The 23893-nt window shown below is 37.1% G+C and overlaps 1 protein-coding gene across 1 annotated transcript in view; it reads right to left on the bottom strand.

Annotated features, from left to right (window-relative positions):
- KCNH5 (potassium voltage-gated channel subfamily H member 5) overlaps window positions 1-23893 on the bottom strand; it is a 398615-nt gene that overhangs the window by 358146 nt on the left and 16576 nt on the right. Inside the window, exon 2 of the mRNA XM_003924415.2 lies at window positions 7980-8103. Coding sequence (XP_003924464.1) covers window positions 7980-8103 — 124 coding nt within the window. The remainder of the gene's footprint in view (window positions 1-7979; window positions 8104-23893) is intronic.

Below are 23893 nucleotides of genomic sequence, written 5' to 3'. Positions count from 1 at the left end.
CAGGTCTGATGCAGCTAACATTCTGAACAGAAGATAAAAATAAACAAGCAACTTTTAAATAAAGTTTTAAAATTCCATAATATACTTTCATTAGCTAAGTTTTTCCAATGCTAACATCACTTATCCTAGGAAAATAAAGGCACTTAAAAAAATAATCCTCTATTATTAAAATCTGAATACTTGTTTAAAAAATCGTCTTTCATTTCTTACGTTGTTCCACTCGGATTTTTCATTTATTATATCACATATTTCTAGTGACAGAACACATATATGAAGGGGCAAAATGTAGCAGTTAAATAATAAAAGACATTTCAAAATAGATTATAAAGAATGTCTGAAATGTACTATCTATCTATCCTCCCAAGGCAAGTGTTCTGGAGGTTAATTGAAACTCTGAAAGTATTTTCATCCAAAGTTGTCCAAGCCATACTGATAAATCAATGATTCTTTATTCTCTGTGGGTACGGCACATTTGTTTATCTGTTTGGCTTTGTCACATGTGAATGCTGAAATGTTTTATCAAAGGTTCCTGAAGCCAGACTCAGGATGACGGAAGCTCAATGCAGTCTTAGAATGATTAATGGAATTTGAGGGGTCACGAATTACAGAAATAGTAATCAACAGGCTTTAGAAACCATATATATTTATTTTACACAGTTTTCATGTCTTCTACTAAATATCCTCAAAAAATAAGTAATGAAAATTTTTTTTTTTAGATGAAATCTCACTCTGCTGTCTAGGCTGGAGTACAGTGGCACGATCTGGGCTCACTGCCATCTCCACCTTTCAGGTTCAAGAGATTCTCTAACTCAGCCCCTCAAGTAGCTGAGACTACAGGCGCGTGCCACCATGCCTGGCTAATTTTTTGTATTTTTCTTACAGCTGGGGTTTCACCATGTTAGCCAGGATGGTCTCAATCTCCTGAATTCCTAATCCATCTGCCTTGGCCTCCCAAAGTGCTAGGATTACAGGCATGAGCCACTGCGCCCAGTCTGAAAATATTTTCAAAATTATAAAACTTGCACTTGCTCTTACATAGGGTGCCAAGTCCTCCTTGGTGATTTTAAATGAAGTACTGTACTGTTACTTTATTGAAAGGAAAATAAAATTGGATTCACAGAAGCAATCTATCTCCGTTAAAATATTGGGCAGTCATGGTATAATAAGGACTTTTGCATTTGGAGGACCACTTACAAACTGGATAATTTATGGACAAGTCTTATATCCTCTTTGACCCATTGTTTCTTCATCAGTAAAGTGATGACAATAATAATATAACTCAGATGGTGACAATTAAAAGGATAATGCAAATAAAGGTACAAATTATAACACATTGCACAATGGCTGAAATACGACTGGAATGTACCGATGGGATTAGAAGGCCCCTTCCCCACCCCAGCCTCACTCCCTGGCTTCTCCAGGATTCTAGAACACAAATGGAACCACGCTTGCCAAAAGGCAGAGTCATTGTGTTCTAAAGGGAGATGTCCATGGTTCTGGGAATCTTCTTTCTTCACAAACCCATGAGGTTGAAGCAAATGCTTCCTCAGAACCTGCTCCTGTATAATCTGGCCACTTTTCTTGTTACACAGTTGATGGGTTTTGTCTTGGGAATAAGGGATAGATTTTCTTCAGGCCTGATCCAGGCCATACCCAGCTTGCCTAGGCATCTGGCAGTTATCTTTCACGTGTATCTGACCTAGAAAACTGTGAGCAATAGGTGGTTTGGGCTGGTAGCAGGATTTACTTATTCTTGGATCGCTTGTTCTGCCATCAAAATCTCACAAACAAGCCTCCTTATAGTTCCTAGCAGTAAGAATGGCTATAACGATTGACACACTTCCAAAGGAGAAAAGAACCTCACAACTCTGAAGAAAACATAACTTAATCACGAGTTCCACCAACCTCCCTCACTCTGCTAAATGTGTAACAGTGTGCCTAGACTAAAACACAACAAACACTCTGTCACCATAATACAGGGTAATATTATCTGCAGGCTGTAGTTCATAGATTAGCATATGCTTCAACAAAAAAATGCAACCCAGATTGACTTAACACAGTTGGTAAATGTGGTCTCCAGCTCAGAACTGGCCACAAGCACAGAATCATAAAAGTTAATGGGAGGTGGACTGAGATCTGCAGTCAAAGGATCAAAAAAGAGAAAGCCCAAGAGAGGGGAAGTTAAGGAGGAAAAATTAGAAATAAATAAGAATACAGTTTTTGGCCGGGCATGGTGGCTTATACCTGTAATCCTAGTACTTTGGGAGGCCAAGGCAGGCAAGCCACCTGAGGTCAGGAGTTTGAGACCAGCCTGGCCAACATGGTGAAACCTCATCTCTACTTTAAATACAAAATTAGCCGGGCATGATGATGCATGCCTGTAATCCCAGCTACTTGGGAGGCTGAGGCAAGAGAATCACTTGAACCGTGGGAGGCAAAGGTCACGGTGAGCTAAGATCACACCATTGCACTCCAGCCTGGGCAAAAAGAGCAAAACTCTGTCTCAAACAAAAAAAAAAAAAAAGAAAAGAATATAGTTTTCAAAATCTAAAAGAAGTAATTTTGGAATAAATCAAAGACATTCCTTTATACAGAGGATCATAACCAAAAGGTTTGACAACCCATTGATTTACATGGGCTTCAAAGGATTTCAATGGAATAATAAATGGTAAGTTTATAAGATGTAATTAAGAAAAAACAGGACTGTGTATCTCTAACCTTTGGAGTCTGACATCACCAAGGCACCTCTGCCCTTCAACACTTTTCATCAGTTTCACCTTGAGAAGCACAGCCCTCCGCCAAACGGAGCCAGACTGGTTTTCATCATGAGTCACATGCTCTTGGTAGCTGCTGAGATAATCCTGTGTTCATAAAACTGCTGTGAAATCCATCCAGTAAAGTGTTTCTTAATATCTATGACTCATTGTCTAACTTGATGGAGTTGGATAAGGGATTGTAAATGCCTTTCAAAAACATGTGTTTGAGAGCATCTATCTCCCCCTCAATCCTCCCTACCTAAACTACCTGATTGTTCCTCTCACCCCTCTATTCAAAAAAAAAAAAAAAAAAAAAAAAAAAAAAAAAAACCCAGCAGAATAGGCTCTTACAAGCTTTAGGTTAATTAGAAGTAAAATGCTGAAGTGGTTCCTACCTAATCTATGACAGATTATCCCTGTATATCCCAAATGTCAGAGCTGCTATAGGTCATGAGATAAGATCATATGCTTTTAAATGTCATCCTCCCAAAATCTATAATCACTTTTAAACATGCGATACTTTTTATTTCCTCCAATAAACAACAAAATAGTCCAAAGGCATGAAAAACACAATAGTCAGACAGTAAAATGAACAAGGTTTGAAGTTCCTGGGATACTGAAAGTGTCATAGTGTCATAATTTTAGCTAAAACAAAAATGAGACAATACCTAGCACACATCAGATATTTTTAAATAGGAATTTCAGTACCATTATGACATAGCAAGGATGAAGGAAAGCCAGAACCCTCACTAACGGCTGCTGAGAGTGGAAAGAGAAGTCTTCTATGGGCAGCAATCTTACAGCAGTTAATTTACAAACTCTGCATATATTCTATTATCCAGCAATCCCATTTCTGGAGATAGAGACAGAAAACTTCTCAAAAATGACCACAAGAAGATGTGTAGGAAGATGCTTATTTCCAAGTTGTTCAAGGTAGCAGTGTTGAAGTTAGATTCCAGGACTAATAGAATGTATAAATAGAACGAAGGCTGTGAAGACACTGGAACACCAGACAACAATCAGACATGATGAATAGATCATCATACAGTAACACAAAGAAGTCTAAAACTGTAATGTTGAATGAAAAGAGTAAAAAAACATACATATTACAGTGTGGTGGGAATTACATAGATCTTAAAAACCAATGTTAGCAAAGCAATATCATGCCAAGAATACACATATTTAATTAAAAAAAACAGAACACAGATTAGAAAGATGTACAATAAACACACTCAAGAATGAATAATCACAAAAGGAAGAATGGGGAATGGGATGAAAGGGAAAAGAAGTAAAAGGGAAAAAAAATAAGTGAAATAAAGAGAGACCTTGCTTAGAGAGAGCAAAATGATAATATTGTGACAAATTGAGGAGTATGTTTAATTTAATTCTTTGTCTGGGTCCAACGCAGGAGAGGTTGAGAAGGACAAAGAAGAAAAAGATAAGAAAACAGAAGAAAGAAATATTAGCCACTTGATATTATAAAAACACCAATTCATGTGTTTCTAATTTTACCATAGAACAATTCACTTTTAAACATTTAAAACTATGGCATGTAATCATTTACTCAGTTACCAACTTAATCCTATAGACTGTAACTCATCTAATACAAATTGTATATAAAAATGAATCTTTTTTCTGAAATATATAGTGTTAAAGGTTGTATTTTCCCATATAAAATGAAGCTCACTGCTTTGTAACTTCTTACTCTCTTATGTCTGTCTAAAAACTTATGTCAAAATTTTAAAATTATTTACAAGGATTTTCTCAGTATCAAATACTTATCTCCATATTCACTTACAAGTCAGTAATTCCACATACTATAATAACTTTTAGCCATTAACTCTGTGTTTCTGAATGTGCATATAATTTTCTTCTTTTCTCTCTCTGTTATTTTGTGTCTCATATTTAAAGGCTTTTCTAGATTTAGTCAGGAAATGGGAAAAAAAGGCTATATGTAAAAGAATTTGAGTCATGATGCAAACACTTTTATAAACTGCTTGGGGACTGGTTTGGGGCTTGTTGTTTTGTTTTATTTTAGGGTTTTTTTTTACTTGATAATATGTTGTTAGTTTTTTCCAGCGTCATTGTCGTTCCAGCATATACGACATATGATGTAGATGAATAGGACTTGGCCATCATATTTTTTAACAAAACCTACTACTGGACATTTTTATTACTTCCAGGTCTTCAGTCTTCTAAATAATGCTATAGCAAACATAAAATGGATATAGTTTAATTTTAAAAGAGAATGAGGAAGTTTAAAAGAAGAGCACTTTAAAATAAATCATGCTTCCAAGAAAACCTGATAGAAGTCAGATGTTTGCTCCTATATCAGACACTAGTCATCTTCGTTCTGTGAGGGCATTAAAGTGCTTGCGATTTTTAGGTTAACAAAACATATTTGGCATTTTGTGCAAGTAAGTAATAATTGTTTACATTAAGAACATGATCATTTGAAAACATTATCTCTGATAAGCAAAGACAATTTGGGGAAAGACTCAAACACTTCTCTCTACAGTTAAAAAGCAGGTATAATCCAAAACTCTCCCACCTCAAATGTCATAACACAGGATGAAACACAAGAAATAACAGTATGCTATAATAGAAGCATGTGAGACCTAGGTTAGGGTTTACTGCAAAACAAGCCAATATAATTCAATAAATACAGACATAAGACACTGTCTTACATGCTGTTGTGCATACAAAAGTGAGCAAGATGGAGTCCCTACTTTTAAGTCACTTACAATCTGGTACTTGCATTACGAGAAGAAAAGCAGCTCTTTCAGAGAAGAAAAGAGCTAACATAATCACCAGCACTGATTTTCTTAGTGAATTCTTTGTAGGAAAATTGTACTTGCCAAAGAAAATAGGCTGGGGATAGGGCAGATCATGGGACACAAGAAGGGATGAGAGCAGGACTTAAAAATAGATCCAGATATGAAGAGTAGTACTTCTCAAAAATGGCAACAAAAGCAATAAAGCAATAAGAATAAAAACCCAAGGGATAAGGCGAGTTAGTTTAAGGCCAAATGATGATGCCAACAGAAATACGCACAAGAAACTATGAGGAGTCAGAGAAGGGAAAAACCTGTCTTGTCAAGGGAATCATGAATACCTTCAGGTAGAAGATGAGACCTGAGACAAATCTGGCATGAAGACGGGATGTCAGCAGTCCAAGAATAAGAAATGGGTGCATGAGTGTATCTGTGGCCCCTGGAACTCTCTATGGACCTGTTCCACAGGATAAGGTCTACCATAAAACTCAACTTTTTCTAACTTAAACTCCCTTCTGGGAGATAGGGGAGGAGCAATGCTTAATACAGACCAACAATATCAGTGCTACCAAAGGGATCGTCTCAACCAGAGGCCACATATTTTCATCACTCCCATTTACCAATTTCATACCTGGGAGTGAAGGCTGAATATGAGAATGCCTTTAGAAGAGGCAAAAAATGAGGATGGCTAGAGTAGCATAGATCAAGGAAGAGAATGTTCGAGCATATTATTTCTCAAGCCTGGATAAGCATCAGAATCATCTAAGCTGTTGGTTAAAAATACTGACTCCCTGCTTGACCCACCCACTTCAGAATCACCTACTGATTCTAATTCAGTAGGTTTAAGTGGGGTGGGAATCTGTTTTTGCAAAATCTATTTAAGTGATTGCTATGTGCAGTCAGGTTTAAACTCAATAGTATAATATAAAATATCTACCTTTCATGATGATGAGGGATATCTGGAGAGAGAAAGAGTCATCAACCAATCCCTTCTACATACCGAGTTATCTCTCTCTCGCACTCTCGCTCTCTCTCTCTCTCTCTCTCTCTCTCTGTATGTATATATGTATGTATGTATGTATGTATGTATATATACAGATATACATGTTCCTCTGATTATTCAGCATCTAGACTATTCTTGATTCTTGATTCATGGCAAATGGTAGGTGATCAAAAAATATTTATTGAATGAATTTATTGATTCACAGATATATATACAGATGTATATATATCTGTGATATATATACACTCCCCACAGAGAGGGAGAGTGTCATACAAGGGATTGGATCCAAGATCCCTGCATATATCAAAATCAGTGGACACTCAAGTCCTGCAGTTAGCCCTGGGAACCTACATGTATAAAAAGTCAGCCTACTGTACACAAGGGCTTCACATTCCCTTGAATACTGTATTTTTTAACTGTATTCCTCTAATACTATATTTCTGATCCACATTTGGTTGAAAAAATTAACCTATAAGTGACCCACACTGTTCAAACCAGTGTTGTTCCAGGATCAACTGTATATATATGTAACTATAATATCCATATACATACATATATATATATATATATATATGATGCTTCTCGGCATAAATGGGTAGAAAAAAATAAATCACTGTTTCTCTGGGCAAATCCCTTAACATAGTTCTACCTCAGTTTTCTCATCTGAAAAACAGAGGATTTGGCCTAGAAAAAAAAAATTCAGATCCCTTGTAGTTCTAAAATAACTTGCTTCAGTGCTTACTTAAGTGAGAGCTTTAAAGAAAAATTAACTCATGGAAAAAACATCCCATCTGGCCTTACTGAAATATTGTGAAAAAGTTTTAGGTTCTAAATTGGTCCCTTATATATAGTCTCCTTTTCTTTTTTCTGATCCCCTTTCTTCTTAATATTCTCTTTAAGCTCACAGAAATGGCATATTTTTTAAAGAACCATTATATATAATATAAATATCAGATTCTGTTGTACGTAAGTCACACAATGTACCATTACCAAGTACATGTGGCTTACACAGGATGTAAGAGCTTGATTTTATGTTCTTTACATTCTTATGGACTATGTTCAACTTGGCCAGGTGGTGTTTACTCTGTTTTGTTCAAGACAATTCAGTTGCTCCAAAGGTGCTGTAGATCACATGCCACAAGTTGTTCCCTGAAACAACATGTTCCCAGCACCTAGACTTTCCTGGCTCATGGTAGATGATCAAAAAATATTTATTGAATGAATTGATTAATTCACAGATATATAAAAATCTTTCTTTTGGCAAAAGTTCTCACCAATGGCTCTTCAGCTATATGTTTCCATTGATCATTTAGTCTCCCTAATATTCTAATATAATTTTTAACTCTATAGTTTGTATATGTGAGTACAAGTAAGCTTAAGCATTTTAATTACATTTGGATTTTTGCTACGTTTCATAAAAGTTTACTTAGGTATTCTATTACCTACCTGCAAGTGCTGCTTTTCTGCATGACGTCAGCTCGATGATATCCAGAGAGTTTACAAAAACCGTCATTACTATAAACTACAGGCCAATCCACAATCTGGGCATTTCCCAGTAAGAAACTTGATTCTGAAGAAGAAAGGAGAAAAAAGGAGGTTATGTAGCTTCATTCAACAATTCACTTATTTCAAGTAATAAAAGATAAACTCATAAAGATGGACAAACACAACTACGGTTTGTAATTGTACAAATAATATAACCTATTCTTGAAACTGACATAACCAGCTTTTCATGATCATCATATGAGACCTGCAATATCAAATTTATATACAAACTAAAAATTCCATTTAAAAGAAACCAGCTTATAATATTTTTTGCATTCAAGTATACCCTAAATTATGAAATCAAAGTGTAGTTAGTATTAAATAATGTTAATGACTATAGATTACACTTAAAAATTGGTTAATTTACTAAGATTAGGGCGATAGTCACTTCTCAATGAATTGAGAATACTGATTGATAATAAAGGAAAGTTCGATGACCCCCCTTCAAAAATTATATTAATACATTGTTGACATGATAGAACAAATTTTTGTCCATTAGGCTGATCTTGAAAAGTCTAATTTAAAACAGGATTTAAAAGTCTTCCCTTAAATTAAAATTATTCAAAGATATTTTCAACTACATAATAAAGAAAATTTAGAAACTACCAGTATTCTTTTTTTTTTGAAACTATCAGTATTCTAAATAAAGAGATGTCTTTGTTCTATTTCACACAGAAAAGTAGGTTTTTTTGTATAAATTAATATAAAATAGGTCGGACTTTCAAGATGGCCGCCTAAGAACAGCTCAGGACTTCAGCTCCCAGTGAAAGTGCAGAGGGTGAGTGGACGCCGCATTTCCAGACGAACTCTTATTGCCCACAGACCAGGAGATACCCAGGCAGAGGGGTCGCCAGCGTCGCAGTCCCAGCCGGTACGGCTGTTTTGGCCCCCACGGGGCTGATTCCGCCCGCGCGGCTGCTGTGACCACTCCCTGTTGCTGCGGTTCTCCGTACAAAAGCCACTGGTCTGGGAACCCTCTTAGCTGGCGAGCAGAGCCTTGAGACGGCAGAATAGCCCATTCATCTGAAATAGCGAGTCAGGCCAGGAGATTCCTAGGCAAAAAATCCGCCAGGAGCCGGCGCCGCGGTTCGAGCCGACTCCGTGAGTCGCAGCACGGGAGATCCCGGCGCCTTTTCAACAAGCGACCGGAACACGGGGTCGTTCAACTTAAAAGAAAAGACTCTGAGTCAGGGAGCCAGGTGATCAGGCTCGGTTGGTCCCACCCCTCCACCCCCAACAACAACGAAAACAAAAACAGTAATTGGAAACCCTCTGGGTTGAGCCCTTCAAACCAAGCACAGCTGAACCGGGACGGTCCGGCTCCGTGGGGGAGGGGCTTCCGCCATTACTGAGACTCTCCACCACTACGGAGGCAGGCTGCCGTTGCCGAGGCAACCCGCCGTTGCCGAGGCAACCTGCCACAACAGAGAGAGTCCTCCATAACAGAGGCGGGGCCACCATTGCCCAGACAGTTCTAACTACGCCCATATAAAAAGGACTATAGGGAAGAGCTCAGGGCAGCTGGGCGGAGCCCACAGCAGCTCAGCAAAGCCCCTGCGGGCAGGCAGTGGCTAGGCGTGCTGCTAGCTGGGCGGGTCCGACCTGAAAAAAAAAAAAAATCAAAAAAGGCAGTAGTGCAACGGAAACTCATAAAGCTCCAACTCCCTGGGACAGAGACAGACAACAGGTGGATAAACCCACAAAAATGGGTAGAAACCAGCGTAAAAAGGATGAAAACTCCCGAAACCAGAACACCTCTCCTCCTAAAAGGGATCACAACTCCTCACCAGCAAGGGAACCAGACCGGATGGAGAAGGAGGGTGATGAAATGACAGAATCAGACTTCAGAAGATGGGTAGTAAGAAACTACAATGAGCTAAAAGAACATGTTCTAACCCATCGCAAAGAAAATAGGAACCTTGAAAAAAGATTGGACGAACTGCTGACGAGAATGGACAGCATAGAGAGGAGAATAAGTGAATTGATGGAGCTGAAAAACGCAACACGAGAACTTCGTGAAGCATGCACAAGCTTCAACAGCCGAATTGACCAAGCAGAAGAAAGGATATCAGAGGTCGAAGACCAACTCAATGAAATAAAAAGAGAAGGCAAGAACAGAGAAAAAAGCGCAAAAAGGAATGAACAAAATCTTCAAGAAATGTGGGACTATGTGAAAAGACCTAATCTACGTCTGATAGGTGTACCTGAATGTGATGAAGAGAATGAATCCAAGCTGGAAAATACTCTTCAGGATATTATCCAGGAAAACTTCCCTAACCTAGCAAGGCAGACCAATATTCAAATCCAGGAAATACAGAGAACACCACAGAGATATTCCTCAAGAAGAGCAACCCCAAGGCACATAATCGTCAGATTCACCAGGGTTGAAATGAAAGAGAAAATTCTAAGGGCAGCCAGAGAGAAAGGTCGGGTCATCCACAAAGGGAAGCCCATTAGACTCACAGCAGATCTCTCAGCAGAAACCCTACAAGCCAGAAGAGACTGGGGGCCAATATTCAACATCCTTAAAGAAAAGAACTTTCAACCCAGAATCTCCTATCCAGCCAAACTCAGCTTCATAAGTGAAGGAAAAATAAAATCCTTTGTGAACAAGCAAGCACTCAGAGATTTCATCACCACCAAACCTGCTCTACAAGAACTCCTGAAAGAGGCTCTACACATATAAAGGAACAACCAGTACCAGCCACTCCAAAAACACACCAAATGGTAAAAAAGCAGCAACACAATCAAGAATCTGCATCAACTAACCAACAAAACAGCCAGGTAGCATCAAAATGACAGCATCAAATTCACACATAACAATACTATCCCTAAATGTCAATGGACTAAATGCCCCAATCAAAAGACACAGACTGGCAAATTGGATAAAAAGCCAAAACCCATCAGTGTGCTGTATCCAGGAAACCCATCTTACATGCAAGGATACACAAAGGCTCAAAATAAAGGGATGGAGGAAGATCTACCAAGCAAATGGAGAGCAAAAAAAGGCAGGAGTTGCAATTCTCATCTCTGATAAAATAGACTTTAAAGCAACAAAGATCAAAAGAGACAAAGAAGGACATTACATAATGGTAAAAGGATCACTGCAACAAGAAGAGCTAACGATCCTAAATATATATGCACCCAATACAGGAGCACCCAGAAACATAAGGCAAGTTCTTAATGACTTACAAAGAGACTTAGACTCCCACACAATAATAGTGGGAGACTTTAACACCCCATTGTCAATATTAGACAGATCAACCAGACAGAAAATCAACAAGGATATCCAGGACCTGAACACAGACCTGGAACGAGCAAACCTAATAGACATTTACAGAACTCTCCACCCCAAATCCACAGAATATACATTCTTCTCAGCACCACATCACACCTACTCTAAAATTGACCACATAATTGGCAATAAATCACTCCTCAGCAAATGCAAAAGAACAGAAATCATAACAAACAGTCTCTCAGACCACAGTGCAATCGAGTTAGAACTCAGAATGCAGAAACTAACTCAGAACCGCACAGCTTCATGGAAACTGAACAACTTGCTCTTGAATGTTGACTGGATAAACAATGAAATGAAGGCAGAAATAAAGATGTTCTTCGAAACCAATGAGAACGAAGACACAACATACCAGAATCTCTGGGACACATTTAAAGCAGTCTCTAGAGGAAAATATATAGCAATGAGTGCCCACATGAGAAGAAAGGAGAGATCGAAAATTGACACCCTATCATCAAAATTGAAAGAGCTAGAGGAGCAAGATCAAAAAAACTCAAAACCTAGCAGAAGACAGGAAATAACTAAGATCAGAGCAGAACTGAAGGAAATAGAGACACAAAAAACTCTTCAAAAAATCAATAAATCCAGGAGCTGGTTTTTTGAAAAGATCAACAAAATAGACAGACCACTAGCCAGATTAATAAAAAAGAAAAGAGAGAATAACCAAATTGATGCAATAAAAAACGATAAAGGGGATATCACCACAGATTCCACAGAAATCCAAACCATCATCAGAGATTATTACAAACAACTCTATGCACATAAACTAGTAAACCTGGAAGAAATGGATAAATTCCTGGACACCTGCAACCTCCCAAGCCTAAACCTGGAAGAAGCCGAAACCCTGAATAGACCAATAACATGGTCTGAAGTCGAGGCAGCAATAAAGAGCCTACCACCCAAAAAAAGCCCAGGTCCAGATGGGTTCACAGCTGAATTCTACCAGACATACAAGGAGGAGCTGATACCATTCCTTCTGAAACTATTCCAGACAATCCAAAAAGAGGGAATCCTTCCCAAATCATTTTACGAGACAAACATCATCCTGATACCAAAACCCGGCAGAGACTCAACAAGAAAAGAAAATTTCAGGCCAATATCCATGATGAACATAGATGCAAAAATCTTCAATAAAATACTGGCAAACCGATTGCAACAGCATATCAAAAAGCTCATCCACCATGATCAAGTAGGATTCATCCCGGGGATGCAAGGCTGGTTCAACATACGCAAGTCCATAAACGTAATTCACCACATAAACAGAACCAAAGACAAAAACCACATGATTATCTCGATTGATGCCGAGAAGGCTTTTGACAAAATTCAACAACCCTTTATGCTAAAAACCCTCAATAAACTAGGTATTGACGGAACGTATCTCAAAACAATAAAAGCTATTTACGACAAACCAACAGCCAATATCATACTGAATGGGCAAAAACTGGAAGCATTCCCTTTGAAATCTGGCACTAGACAAGGATGCCCTCTCTCACCACTCCTATTCAATATAGTACTGGAAGTTCTAGCCAGAGCAATCAGGCAAGAAAAAGAAATAAAGGGTATCCAAATTGGAAAGGAGGAAATCAAATTGTCTCTATTTGCAGATGACATGATGGTATATCTGGAAGACCCCATCATCTCAGCCCAAAATCTCCTGAAACTGATAAACAACTTCAGCAAAGTCTCAGGATACAAAATCAACGTGCAAAAATCACAAGCATTCCTATACACCAGTAATAGACTTCAAGAGAGCCAAATCAAGAACGAACTGCCATTCACAATTGCTACAAAGAGAATAAAGTACCTAGGAATACAACTAACAAGGAACGTAAAGGACCTCTTCAAGGAGAACTACAAGCCATTGCTCAACGAAATAAGAGAGGATACAAACAGATGGAGAAACATTCCATGTTCATGGTTAGGAAGAATCAACATCGTGAAAATGGCCATACTGCCCAAAGTAATTTACAGATTCAACGCTATTCCCATCAAGCTACCAATGACCTTCTTCACAGAACTGGAAAAAACCACCTTAAACTTCATATGGAACCAAAAGAGAGCCCGCATAGCCAAGTCAATTCTAAGCAAAAAGAACAAAGCGGGAGGCATCACACTACCGGACTTCAAACTATACTACAAGGCTACAGTAATCAAAACAGCATGGTACTGGTACCAAAACAGAGATATAGACCAATGGAACAGAACAGAGGTCTCAGAGGAAATACAACATACCCACAACCATCTGATCTTCGACAAACCTGACAAAAACAAGCAATGGGGAAAGGACTCCCTGTTTAATAAATGGTGTTGGGAAAACTGGCTAGCCATGTGCAGAAAGCAGAAACAGGACCCCTTCCTGACACCTTACACCAAAATTAACTCCAGATGGATTAAAGACTTAAACATCAGACCTAATACCATAAAAACCTTAGAAGAAAATCTAGGGAAAACCATTCAGGACATAGGTGTAGGCAAGGACTTCATGACCAAAACGCCAAAAGCAATGGCAACAAAAGCCAAAATAGACAAATGGGACCTAATCAAACTCCACAGCTTCTGCACGGCAAAAGAAACAGTCAGTAGAGTGAATCGGCAACCAACAGAATGGGAAAAAATTTTTGCAGTCTACCCATCTGACAAGGGGCTGATATCCAGAATTTACAAAGAACTAAAGCAGATCTACAAGAAAAAAACAAGCCCATTCAAAAATGGGCAAAGGATATGAACAGATATTTTACAAAAGAAGACATACAGGAGGCCAACAAACATATGAAAAAATGCTCATCATCACTGGTCATCAGAGAAATGCAAATCAAAACCACATTGAGATACCATCTCACACCAGTTAGAATGGCGATCATTAAAAAATCGGGAAACAACAGATGCTGGAGAGGATGTGGAGAAATAGGAACACTTTTACACTGTTGGTGGGAATGTAAATTAATTCAACCATTGTGGAAGACAGTGTGGCGATTCCTCAAGGACCTAAAAATAGAAATCCCATGTGACCCAGCAATCCCATTACTGGGTATATATCCAAAGGATTATAAATCATTCTACTACAAGGACACGTGCACACGAATGTTCATTGCAGCACTGTTTACAATAGCAAAGACCTGGAACCAACCCAAATGCCCAACGATGATAGACTGGATAGGGAAAATGTGGTACATATACACCATGGAATATTATGCAGCCATCAAAAACGATGAGTTCACGTCCTTTATAGGGACATGGATGAACCTGGAAACCATCATTCTCAGCAAACTGACACAAGAGCAGAAAATCAAACACCGTATATTCTCGCTCATAGGCGGGTGTTGAACAATGAGAACACATGGACACAGGGAGGGGAGCACTACACACTGGGGTCTGTTGGGGGGAATGGGGGAGGGGCGGGGGGTGGGGAGGTGGGAAGAGATAGCATGGGGAGAAATGACAGATACAGGTGAGGGGATGGAAGGTAGCAAAGCACACTGCCATGTGTGTACCTATGCAACAATCTTGCATGTTCATCACATGTACCCCAAAACCTAAAATGCAATAAAAAAAAAAAAAATTAATATAAAATAATTGAAAATCCAATCATATTAGGCAGTAACTTTAGCAGTTTTGTAGATATGTTATATGTCAACATTAAAATGAATTAATATTAGAATATATAAACATTTATTTTTAATATAAATAATTTAAAAGTAAAAAAATTTTAAAGAATACTATACTTCAAAATTTTACCTAAGAAAATTTTGTTTGAACTCATATTCAGGGTAGTATACTAAAAATATAACAATTTTTTAGTAGAAGACTTTAAATCCTGACTCATAATTGGGCTTCATAAAAGTAATAATGCAATTCGGCATTTACTAAGTAGCTGCTGTTTAAAAGGCATTGCTCTGGGTCAAACAGTGGGATAAAATAAAGATTAGTAAAATATACCCTTTGCTCTCAATAAGCATGCATGTTGAAAACAAATATGTCATAAGAAAAAATACAACTGCCAGGATACATACTAAATAAAGAAGCATGGGATAAAATATGAAGAAAAACAAAATGTTTGAAGCCCCTAGGAAGCTACCGAAGGTAGGCAGAAACTGAAAAGATAAACTCTTGAAAAAGAGAGGCTATATTAGCTGAGATGGTCATTTAACTGTCTATTCCCCTGAGAACAACTTGCCAGTTTGGAAAGTTCATGGTGTCAAAGAGCTCAAGCAGGAGTGGCTTACAAGTCTAAGGAGTCAAATGTCACAATTTGGGGCTGCCAAAGCAACTTGTAGTTGTAGAAATCCTTTAATTGATGGAGTGATAAACCTGACATAATCTACCTCAAATCCTTCTCTGTGGCCAAAACTGGGCATGTATAGGGTGAGGCAGGAAGGAATCCAGCAGAAAGCAATGGTTAAAGGGCTAAAGAGATGGACAGAAATTTTATCAGATCCCCAAAGCTAGAAAATGAATTTCAGAGTTCAAGTTCCATCAAGCTAGAGAAGCTTGAAAAACACCTTAAACTTTCCACCTAAATCACAGGAGGCTATGCATTAGGAGTAAGAAACAAGTCATAGGATAAAGGGATGTGCCCTGGGACTGAAAACAAAAATGTAGAAAGTAGAACAACATGAAAAATAATCTTAAAATCAAGTCTCTTCATGATCAAGGTGATCCTTCAGTATTTTAACTGCCTGATTTAAAAAAAAAAAAAATTCAACTCTCTTCAGAGATGATGGAATCCCAAATCTCTACACTGTATTGATATAATGTCCCAGAAACAATAAAAAATTATTAGACAGGCAAGAAATGGAAAATTCTGACAACTACTACAGAAAAGTAGGCAATAGAAATAGAAGTCAATAGGTAAACCAAGAAATAATGAAATCTCTGAAATTAAAAATTTATTGGATTGGTTTAACAGCAGATTGGACACTAAAAAAGAAAGAACAATTTGAAAACCCATCGATGCAAGCTATTGCAAACTGAAGTAAAAAAGAAAAAGATGTAAGAGATGTTCTATGGGACAATATCAAGCAGTCTAAAATATATGTAGTTGAGTCTTAAAAAAGAGAGAGAGAGAGAGAGAGAAATAGGGCAGCATGTTATTGGATGCTATGGTAGCTAAAAGTTTTCCAAATAGAATGAAAACTAGAAACTCAGTAAACGCCAAGAGAGATCAACATAAATAAGCGACAGTAGGAATATGCTGCTTATTCTTTTGTTCCACATCATCAAAAAGTATTCTATTTTCTGCAAATTGATCTATAGATTCAATACAATCCCAGTGAAAATGACCAGAGGCTTTTTTGAGGAAATTGAAAAATTATAAAAGTTTGTGAAAATGCCAATTAACTAGAGTAGTTCAAAACAAAATCTGAAAAAGTAGAACAAAGTTAGAGAAATATACAACTATATAATTAAGATAGTGTGAAAATTGAGTAAGGACAGACAAATAAACCAATGAAACAAAATGAGACTCTCACATACAACATCAAGTGATTTTTTGCAAAGATGACCAGGCAACTGAATAGGTGAAGTCTTTTTCAATGAATTTTATTGAAACAACTGGATATCCTTATGAGCAAAAATTGAAGCATGACCCCTAACTCATACACAAAAATAATTTGAAGTGGGTCATAGATCTAAATGCAGAAAGGAAAACTATCAAAGTTCTAGAAGAAAACATAGAAGGAAATCTTTGCAATCACAAGGAAGACAACAATTTTTTATGTAAGCCTCATAGAGCAATTACCATAAAAGAAAGTGTTGATAAATTAGGCATCATCAAAATTATAGTCAACTACTCATTCGAGGACACTCTCAATAAAATGAAAAAGAAACCTACAGCCTGGGAGGAAAGGTTTATGATACAGATATCTGAGAAAGAACTCTCATCCAGAATACACAAAATATTCCTACAAAAGATCAAACAACCCAAGTATCAAAATGGGAAAGTGACTTAAACAGACATTTCACACACAAAAAGATAAAGAACAGCCAGTGAGCACAAGAATAAGATGCTTACAATCATCAGGCATCAGGAGATACGAAATGGAAGCACAAGGATATACTGCTGCTCAATTACTAGAATAGTTTTAAAGACTAACAATACATTGTTGATGAGAATCAAGAACAATTGGTGCTCTTTATAAAATGCTAGCAAAAATGTAAAATGGTATGGTCACTTTAGAAAACAGTTTCTTGTAAAGTTAACTATGTGTCTATGACCCAAAAATTTTACTTCTAGGTATTTATGCAAGCAAAATGAAAACATATGTTTACAAAAAGACTTGTAGGAAAATGTTCATGTCAAATTTATTCATAGTAGCCAAAAACTGGAAACAATGTAAATGTCTATTAAGAAGAGAAGGGATTAGAAATTGTGCCATATATACACAAGGAATAATACCTCTAAAATGGAACAAACTTCTGACACATGCAACAATATGACCTCAAAAGCATTGTAAAAGAAACCAGCCACTAAAGTAGGTATACTGTTTGATTTCATTACTATAAAGTTTAAATACAGGAGAAATTAATACTATATGATGATAGGAATCAGAACAATGATTTCTGAAGGGAATAGTGGAGGAAGTGACAAAAAGAGATAAAAAGAACTTTCTGGCAAGTGTAATTGTTTTCTATCTTGATAGAGGTATATGTTACACAGGTGTATACAATTGTCAAAATTCATTGAATTGTACACTTAAGATCTGTGCATTTTGTTGCATAAAAAGAATTTAAACACACAAAGAAGACAATGGAGAATTCTGTCTGATCAGAGAATCAAAAGTTTTAGGAAAACATTGATACTTGAGCTTAACCTTAGTTATGAGGATGGTAATAACACATTTCTGTGGTACCTGGGGCAGTTAGAATAGAGAACAAAATAAGCTAATTTCTGCAAAAATGCTTCAGATTCCTCTATAAATAAGTGATGTTTTATTTATAGCATCAACATAAATATTTTTAATATGATCATCAAAACTTGTTTTCTTTCTCCCCTTAGCCAAGCCAGTTTGCCATCTCTAATCCATAATCTGTCCACTTCATGACTAGTTAACTGTGGCAGACCATACAGCTACATGGTATCCCTGCTTTAACTCATCCCAGTGTTCAGTCTGGTGTTTAAGCGAACACTAAACTGTCTCCCTGAAACCTTTCCTCTATCCTACCATTCTTCATCCAGATCAACAATCCCAACTATTTATACAATCAAATCTCAAATCCTTTATGAGGCTAACAAAGCCCTCTGAAATTCAGCCTTACCTTCCCTACCTATACAAACATGTTTCTCAGTATTCCTAAAGTCTCTACTATTGCAGTCAGGACAGTCTCTTCTTTACGTTCCCAAAATCTGCTCATTCATGCTGCCCAATATTCCCTTGACATATCTTTCCAACATCACTTTGCCCATCAAAACATTGACTACCTTTTCCATGCCACATTCACTGAATACTACTCAGCCTACATCACCTCTGGCTGCCACCATATCTGTCTCCCATCATTCACAGGACAAACTTTCCACAGAAGTTGTCTCTTCTCACTGATTCCATTTTATCAGCTCCTATTCGCTCAACTCACTCCTGTTAAGCTTCTTCCCTCACCACTCCATCAAGATGGCCAAGTCACCAATAACCTCCCCATATCACCAAGCCGAAGACACATTTTACTCATTTCATAACAATTTAGAAGCATTGGTAACCACTCCCCACCCTTCAAAGTCTCTCAATCCTTGGCTTTCACAGAACAGCATTCATTTGTTTCTCTGAACTTTCCTCTATTTCTTTTGTAGGCTCAGCTTCTTTACCAATAAGAATATATTAGAGTACCTTCGTATACAGTCCCAAGTCCTCACCTTTCTTTACTACTATACTTTCACCTGTGTCCATAGATTCAGTAACTCGTGATTGTATATCTCCAAAACCAACCTCTTCTGTAAACTCTAGATCTTGATATGCAACTTGACCTCTCTTCTTAGTTATCTTAAATGTGCTTCAGTCTAACAGGACCATGACTTTTTGCTCCTCCAAATCAGGTGCTTTCCCAGTGTTTCCTGTCTTTGAGGATGGGGCCACCATCCATACAATTTTTCTCAGCCAGTAATCTGAGAGCCATCAATCGACATTTATCCCATTACCCTCCTATCTAATTCATTACCAATCCCCTTACTTTTATCTCTTAAAACTCTTTCAAATCTCTCTAGTTCTCTTCATCTCCATGATCATCACCTAACTCCAACCTTCTATCCTCTCTCCTCTAGACTACTCTAGTAACTATCTAATTGGTTTACTCAGAACCTCTGTGGGATTCCTTCTACGGATTTTTTAATACTGAGGCCTAACAAGTCTTTTTTAAAACTAAAATTCTATCATGTTTCCTCCATCCTTTAGCATCCTTCTTTTGGCTCTCAAAACACCCAAATCCTTTCCATGGTCCACAGTGACCTCAAAGTCTGCCTAGCCTTAGTTCTCGTCACTCTGACCCTTGCCTATAATACTTGCCTACAATAGCCTCACTGACTTTTCTTATATTCTTGTAAAGGACAAGTTCTCTCCCACCATAAGGACTTTTTACTTGCCATCATCTCTGCCTAAATGCCATTATTCTCCCTCCTCACCTTGTTTTCATCTACATTTATTTAGATCTTAATTCAATTGACATGACCTCAGAGAATCTTTCCCTGACCCCGATGAGGAGGTCATATCCCTGTTACATAATTTTTTGACATGAAGTCCCTCTCCCTCACAGCCATTATTACAATTGCAGTTTTATATCTACTCCTGTCATGACTTAATTAATGTATATCTGGTCGGGCATGGTGGCTCATGCCTGTAATCCCAGCACTTTGGGAGGTTGAGACAGGTGGATCACCTGAGGTCAGGAGATCGAGACCAGCCTGGCCAACATGGTGACACCTCATCTCTACTAAAAATACAAAATTAGCCAGGCATGGTTAATTTCGTGTGTGCCAGGGAGGCTGAGGCAGGAGAATAGCCGGAACCCGGGAGGCAGAGGTTGCAGTGAGCCGAGATCGCCATCACTGTACTCCAGCATGGGCGACAGAGCGAGACTCTGTCTTTAAAAAAAAAATTAATGTATATCTGCCTATTGGATTATAAACTCTATAGGGATAGAGCCCATGTAGGTTTTTGCTCTCATTTGATCTCTCATTGCCTAGCACAGTGCTGAACACATAGTAAATGCTAATTTATTGGTTGATTATATGAATAAGCAAATGAACTAATGCATTTTTGCAGGGTTCTCTTTTTATATAATTGGTATTATAAAATTTATTAAGCAATGCCTTTCTAAATATTCCATATATGTTATTTTTATATGAATCACATATTCCTCAGGATTATAAACGATATGCTTACTCTGCACACAGGAGTTTCAATACAATCATCCAGACAGAAAGTCAATAATGAGGCATTGGACTTGAACTATACTTAAACCAAATGGACCTGACAGATATATATAAACATTCTACTCAGAGACAGTAAATTACATATTCTTCTCAAGTGCAGAAAATTGAAGTTCTCAACACAGAATGTTCTGCAGGATAGATCAACTCTTAGACCACAGAGTAGGTCTTAACAAATTTAAGAAAATTTAAATCATATGAAGTATATTTTCTGAACACAATGTTATAAAGCTAGAAATTGATAATATGAAGAATTTTAGAAAATTTAAATATGTGGAAATTGAACAATATACTCCTAAGGAACCAATGGGTCAAATAAGAAATTAAAAGGGAAATTTAAAAATATCTTGAGACAAATGAAAATGAAAGCACAACACACTAAAACTTACAAGATGCAAGAAAAACAGTTCTAAGAGGGAAGCTTACAGCAACAAGTGCCTACATGAAAAAAGAAGACCTCAGATAATCAAACTAATGTTACACCTCAGTGAACTAGAAAAAGAAGAACAAACTAAGCCCAAAGTTAGCAGAAGGAAGGCAATAATAATTAGAGCAGAAATAAATGAAATGGAGACTAGAAAAACAATTTTAAAAGGTCAGTGAAACTATGAGTTGGTTTTTGAAAAGATAAACAACATTGACAAACATTTAGCTCTACTAAGAGATAGAAGACGCACACAAAAAAGTCAGAAATCGAAGAGGAGACATTACAACTAATACCACAGAAATACAAAGAATCATAAGATACTATTATGAACAATTAAAATCCAACGAACTGCCTAATCTAGAAGAAATGAATAAATTCCTAGACACATAGAGCCTACCAAGAAAATCTGAATAGACCAATAACAAATAAGGAGACTAATCTCTAACAAAAATTCTCCCATCAAAGAAAAGCTCAGAACCTGACACTCACTGCTTACTAATTCAATCTTTCTCAAACTCTTCCAAAAAATTAAAAAGGAGGGAAAACTTTCAAACTCATTTTAGGAGACCAGCATTACCCTGATACCAAAGCCAGACAAGGACGCTACGAAAAGAGAAAATTATCCACAAATATCCCTGAAAAATATAGGTGCAAAAATCCTCGATAAAATATTTTCAAACCAAATTCAACAATGCATAGAAGGATAATTCACCATGATCAAATGGTATTTATTCCTGAGATGCAAGGATTGTTCAATATATGCAAATCAAGAAATATGACAGACCACATTAACAGAATGGAGAACAAAAACCATAAAATCAATTCAACAGATTCAGAAAAGGCATTTTAAAAATTCAACTTTGTTTCATGGTAAAAACTCTCAACATATTAGTATAGAAGGAACGTACCTCAACATAATAAAGGCCGTAACTTTTTTTTCCTATTTGGAAGGCATTATTTCCTTTCTCTTGCTAGTTGCTCTGGCTAGAACTTCAGCCAGAAATTGAATGGAAATGGTAAGAATGGGATTTTTGTCTTTTTCCTGATTTTAGAGGAAAAGCTTTCAACTTTTTACCTTTCAGTATGATGTTAGAGGCAGGCGGATCATGAGGTCAGGAGATTGACATCATCCTGGCCAACATGGTGAAACCCCATCTCAACTAAAAATACAAAAATTAACTGGGTGTGGTGGCACGTGCCTGTAATCTCAGCTACTTGGCAGGCTGAGGCAGGAGAATCGCTTGAACCAGGGAGTTGGAAGTTGCATGAGCCAAGACTGTGCCACTGCACACCAGCCTGGTGACAGAGCAAGACTCCATTTAAAAAAAAAAAAAAAGTCAAATTCATATAAACAGAAAAAACAGGTGGCTAACAAAGGCTGGAGGGTAGGGACACTGGGGAGTGTTGGTCAAAGGACACAAAATTTCAGTTGGACAGAAGGAATAAGTTTAAGTGATCTACTATGTATCAGGTTGACCACAGTTGATAGCAATATACTGCATATTTGAAAATCTCTAAGGGAGCAGATTTTAAGTGTTCTCACTTTATAAAAAAAAAAAAAAGTGACAAGTGAGTTAATGAATATACGAAATAGCCTGACTTAGCCATTCCACATGTATACATATATCAAAGCATTATTTTTCCTAGACTATCTTTTTAAAAACTTTAAGTTGTTTTGAAAAAAATGCTTTTGAGTCATTAGGTCTGATTGACTAGGTTAGCAAATACTTTAGGGTATACCTGGCAAATACTTGAATTGTCCAAATTCTATATTATTGGGTAAAATGTAGATATTTTGAAAAATGGGATTGAAGAGAAAGGCAAAGTCTTGTTGTATACAAACATGTTCAAGTTTTACTTGTCGATTTTTTAAAAAATTTAAGAAAAGAATTGCAACATAGTAGTTATTAGTTGAATGAATTGCTAGTATTCTAGAAAAAAATAATCCCACAGGCTTATAAGAATATAAACATGAAAGGGCCTTTTGATCTAGCAAATAGCATTTTTCAGTGTTTTTATTAAAGCTCATAGTAAAAATAATTTTTACATAGCAACTCAAGTATATGTACATACATGCAGACATGTATATATACAATACACAATTGAAAAAATTTCTCAGACTATGCTTACTAAATGAGATGTACTCTACAATTTCTAATCTATTTCAATTTTGGCTACATTAGTCAAGATCTGTTAAATCAATTTCATAGCCCAATGAAGGGGTGTACCTTACGATTTTCAAAGCATGCTTTAAACAACCCTGCAAAGGCTTTATAAACTTCTCTTTCTCTGTAAACAGACGAGTTTTCAAGACATTTGTTAGGATTTGGATCATTCTAACTAACCCATATTAACTCTGCCATTAAAAGCATTACCTTGCCCCCAAAATACCATTTTCAATAGCTCTGTGATGAGAACATTCATACTCCAGCTGAGCAGGGTCCAGATATCACTACTCACTTGTTAATACATTATTTCACTTCCACTCCAGCAACTCTATGTAGTAACAAAATTAATAACAAAACCAACCATTAGCACAGCCTGTACTGTATGCTAGGTATTGGGTCTGATGCTGTACATGTTATCCCTAATCAGAAAAACAACTTCATTTCCTCTTCTACTGATCACTCATTAGGCAGTAAGTCAGAGACTCACAAAGCCTAGATTCCCAAGGTCAGAAG

This window comes from Saimiri boliviensis, chromosome 2 (genome assembly GCF_048565385.1).
Source record: "Saimiri boliviensis isolate mSaiBol1 chromosome 2, mSaiBol1.pri, whole genome shotgun sequence".
Taxonomy (NCBI): Eukaryota; Metazoa; Chordata; class Mammalia; order Primates; family Cebidae; genus Saimiri; species Saimiri boliviensis.
The sequence above is the reverse complement of the archived record's forward strand: the minus strand, read 5'-3'. Positions and strand labels throughout refer to the sequence as shown.